General features: G+C 39.7%; 1 protein-coding gene across 1 annotated transcript; it reads left to right on the top strand.

Annotated features, from left to right (window-relative positions):
- Positions 1 to 275: 275 nt before the first annotated feature.
- On the top strand, positions 276 to 1,265 carry LOC121022450 (olfactory receptor 13F1-like). Its single transcript, XM_040463579.1, has one exon. It carries the CDS (start codon positions 303 to 305, stop codon positions 1,263 to 1,265), a length of 963 nt encoding a protein of 320 aa, XP_040319513.1. The 5' UTR covers positions 276 to 302.
- The last annotated feature ends 2,903 nt before the right edge of the window (positions 1,266 to 4,168 follow it).

Genomic DNA, 4,168 nt, shown 5'->3' on the forward strand with positions numbered 1-4,168 from the left:
CTCATGGTACCCGAGGGTGTATGCATATGATGTTAATTGTATTTATTTCTTTACTTGACTGTGTGATATTTTATTCTGAGCTGCCCAAGAGTAGCTTTTTAGGTAATTCAAAGAGATCTTCAGTGACTTGTAGTATATTCAACAAATGAATGAATGAGTGAATAATTAGCATGGTATCGCCAGGATAATGATCCTTTTAAAGTACCCCTAACTAATCCCCTTGAAAGATGGTAGAATTTGATTTTCATATATATACAATGTATATTTTTATTCACTACTACAGATAAACAAAGAGGCATAAAATGGTCAAGGCAAACTTGACAGTCATTTCCAATTTTATTTTCCTGGGGTTTACTCGTTACCCCAAAGTTGAGGTCATCATATTTGTGCTGTGCTTGCTGATGTACCTGATCACCCTGCTGGGTAATATCATTCTGATGTCCATCACCATCCTGGATTCCCACCTACACAAACCCATGTACTTCTTCCTCAGCAACCTCTCCTTTTTAGACATCTGGTACACCTCTTCTGCTCTCACTCCAATGCTGACAAACTTTGTTTCAGGGAAAAACACCATCTCATTCTCAGGATGTGCCACTCAGATGTACTTTTCTCTTGCCATGGGCTCCACTGAGTGTGTGCTCCTGTCCACGATGGCGTATGACCGGTATGTGGCCATCTGCAACCCTCTGAGATACCCCATCATCATGAACAAGAGGGCTTGTGTGCAGATTGCCGCTGGCTCCTGGATGACAGGCTGCCTCACCGCCCTGGTGGAAACAGTATCTGTGCTGCAGCTGTCTGTCTGTGGAAGTAGCATCATCAATCACTTCACTTGTGAAATTCTGGCTGTCTTGAAACTAGTTTGTGTGGATACTTCCAGGGTGCAGTTGATCATGCTGGTGATCAGCGTACTTCTTCTTCCCATGCCGATGCTCCTCATTTGTGTCTCTTACGCATTCATTCTCTCCAACATCCTGAGAATCAGCTCAGTGGATGGTGGAAGCAAAGCCTTTTCAACATGTGCAGCCCACCTGACTGTGGTGGTTTTGTTCTATGGGACAGCTCTCTCCATGTACCTGAAGCCCTCCGCTGTAGATTCACAGGAAATAGACAAATTTATGGCTTTGGTATATGCTGGATTAACCCCCATGTTGAATCCTATCATTTATAGTTTACGGAACAAAGAGGTAAAAGTAGCTGTGAAAAAATTGCTGATTAGGAACCCTCTGTGTGCTTTTTTAATCCCCCGTAGCAAATCATAACATTAGTCTAAGGGATGTATTGACGTGTTCAATACGCACCAGAACATTGGACTAAGAGGGGAAGACACTCATTTTATTTTTTTTTAAATTTTTTTTTCAATGTTTATTTATTTTTGGGACAGAGAGAGACAGAGCATGAACGGGCGAGGGGCAGAGAGAGAGGGAGACACAGAATCGGAAACAGGCTCCAGGCTCCGAGCCATCAGCCCAGAGCCTGACGCGGGGCTCGAACTCACGACCGCGAGATCGTGACCTGGCTGAAGTCGGACGCTTAACCGAGTGCGCCACCCAGGCGCCCCAAGACACTCATTTTAAATAAGATGTGTGATTTCCTAAGTTTCCTCCTTGACTGACTGCTGAAGCTTTAAGATAATATAGACATATGTTACATAAGCATATCTGAAATCTTACATAAAAAGGGCTCATGGTGACAAATTTCAATATTTTGTTTTGGGTGATAGAATGTAAGTATAGCTTTAAACATTAAGTTAGTGTATTGTTAGTATTCAAAATTATGTGCATGTAATATACAAATGTAAAAACTATAGTAGACTTTTTAGATAGTTTATTATTAACCTCTGTTTTAGCCTGAGTTGTGTCCCTGCAAAACTTATGTTGAAGCTCTAATCCCCAGTACCTCAGAATGTATCTACTTTTGGACATAAGGCCTTTACAGTGGTGATTAAGTTAAAGCGAGGCTATCAGTGTGGGCCCTCATACAATTCGAGTTGTGTCATTATGAGAAAATATTTAAGAAATTTAGACACACATGAGTACACGAGTGTTGCTCACACACAGAAGCAAGGACATAGCAAGAAAGCGGCTATCTGAAAGCCAGGGAGAGGCCTCAGAAGAAATCAAATCTGCCAACACTTTAATCTTGGTCTTCTATCCTCCAGAACTATGAGCAAGTCAATTTCTGTTGTTCAGCCAGTCAAGTCTCTGCTATTTTGTTGTGGTAGCGTTAGGAAACTAGTACAACCTCTTTTTCAGCATTGCTAAATTTTTGGGGGAGTAATTGCATATTCTACAAAGTGTGACTCTGTTTTACATGTGTGGAAATATTTGTGCATGCAGATGGATGTGTGTGATGTGAATGTCTATGTACAAATGGAGAAGGTCTGCACAAATGTATACTGAATAGAAATGGGGTAGAGGAATGCTAGTCTGGAAAAAATAACAGACAGTTTAGCAGTTTGTTGTTGGTCTTTGAGTGTTGACATTATTTAGTAAATTCAAAGAAGCTGCAGGTTGTTTCAGTGAAACTACAAGGACCTTCCCTTTTTTATTGTGATATCCGCTAAGACCTATATCCTTTAATTCAAGGGTGAAATGAAGCCATAAGCATTTAGAAACAAAATACATAATATATTTGTATTATAAAATATACAGTACCCCAAACCCACTAAAATGGTGTGAAGTAGTGAAATACATGAACATATCTTATAATATAAACCACAATATACAAGGAATTAAAAAATGTACACTCATCCGTGTTTGTAACATTTGTATGTCCTTTCTGGACCAGATGACTAAATGTGAGGTCAGTGTGCAAAACTGCTTTTTATCATGAAGCTGTCACCAGAGTCTATAAAATTGATGTGATGCCTTGGATCCTGAAAGCAGTCAGATGAAGAAGATAGGATGAATATGGGATTACAGGGCTGTAGGGCTGGATTTGATTTCTCAGATATGAATGAACAGTCATCAAAGATGATTGGTCCATTGGTGTAAGTAAAGAACTCTGATGCAGCCCTTGACTGGATGAGAGGAGATGCCTAAGGATGATGACTTCACAAAGTTAGGGATGTAAGTCGGTTGACTGGTTGGCTGTGCATTGATGGTTAGACTTACAGGTGAAGACAGATTTGTGAAATCTGGGCAAGAAATCAGGTCTAAAGCTATACATGTTGGGAAATCTTTTGCACAGAGATGGAAATTGAGCCCTTGGTGTGGATGATGTTGTCTAGTGAGAAATTTAGGACAATTGCCTATAAAATAGTTGGCTATATTTTCCTGTTATTGATCACAGCTGTGGTAAAAATGAAAGTATAGTACACTTGGGATCTAGAGTAAGTTTTCCAAAGGATACAAAATGCTGATTTGATGAACACATGCATCCCAACGTTTTTACCAACACTATCAACACTAGCCAAATTATGGATAATCCCAAATGTCCACTGACTGATGAATGGATAAAGAAGAGAATGGTGTACACACACACACACACACACACACACACACACACACACACAATGGAATACTACTCGGTGATCAGAAAGTATGAAATCTTGCCTTTTGCAACAATGTGTTTGGAACTAAAGTATGTTATGCTAAGCGAAATAAGTCAGACTGAGAAACATAAATATCATATGATTTCACCTATATGTGGAATTTAAGAAACAAAACAGATGAACATAGGGGAAGAGAAGAAAAAAAAATGAGATGAAACAGAGAGAGAGAGAAACCATAAGAGACTCTGAAATACATAGAAGAAACTGAGGGTTGCTGGAAGGGAGGTGGATGGGGGATGGACTCAATGGGTGATGGGTATTAAGGAGGGCTCTTGTTGGAATGAGCACTAGGTGTTATATATAATTAGTAGAATCACTAAATTGTACTCCTGAAACCAATACTATACTATATGTTAGTTAACTAGAATTTAAATTTTAAAAATTTACATTTTTTTGTTTCTGTATAATCTTAGTGATTTTAGGAGATTTCTTTTTTTTTTAATGTTTATTCATTTATTTTGAGAGAGGGAGAATGTGTGCACATGCCCTCAAGCAGGGGAGGGCAGAGAGACAGGGAAAGAGACAATCCCAAACAGGCTTTGCCCTGATCACCTCCCCCTCCCCCAGCACACACACACACACACACACACACACACACACACACACACA

Source organism: Herpailurus yagouaroundi, unplaced genomic scaffold (genome assembly GCF_014898765.1).
Source record: "Herpailurus yagouaroundi ecotype Mexico unplaced genomic scaffold, PumYag 407, whole genome shotgun sequence".
Taxonomy (NCBI): Eukaryota; Metazoa; Chordata; class Mammalia; order Carnivora; family Felidae; genus Herpailurus; species Herpailurus yagouaroundi.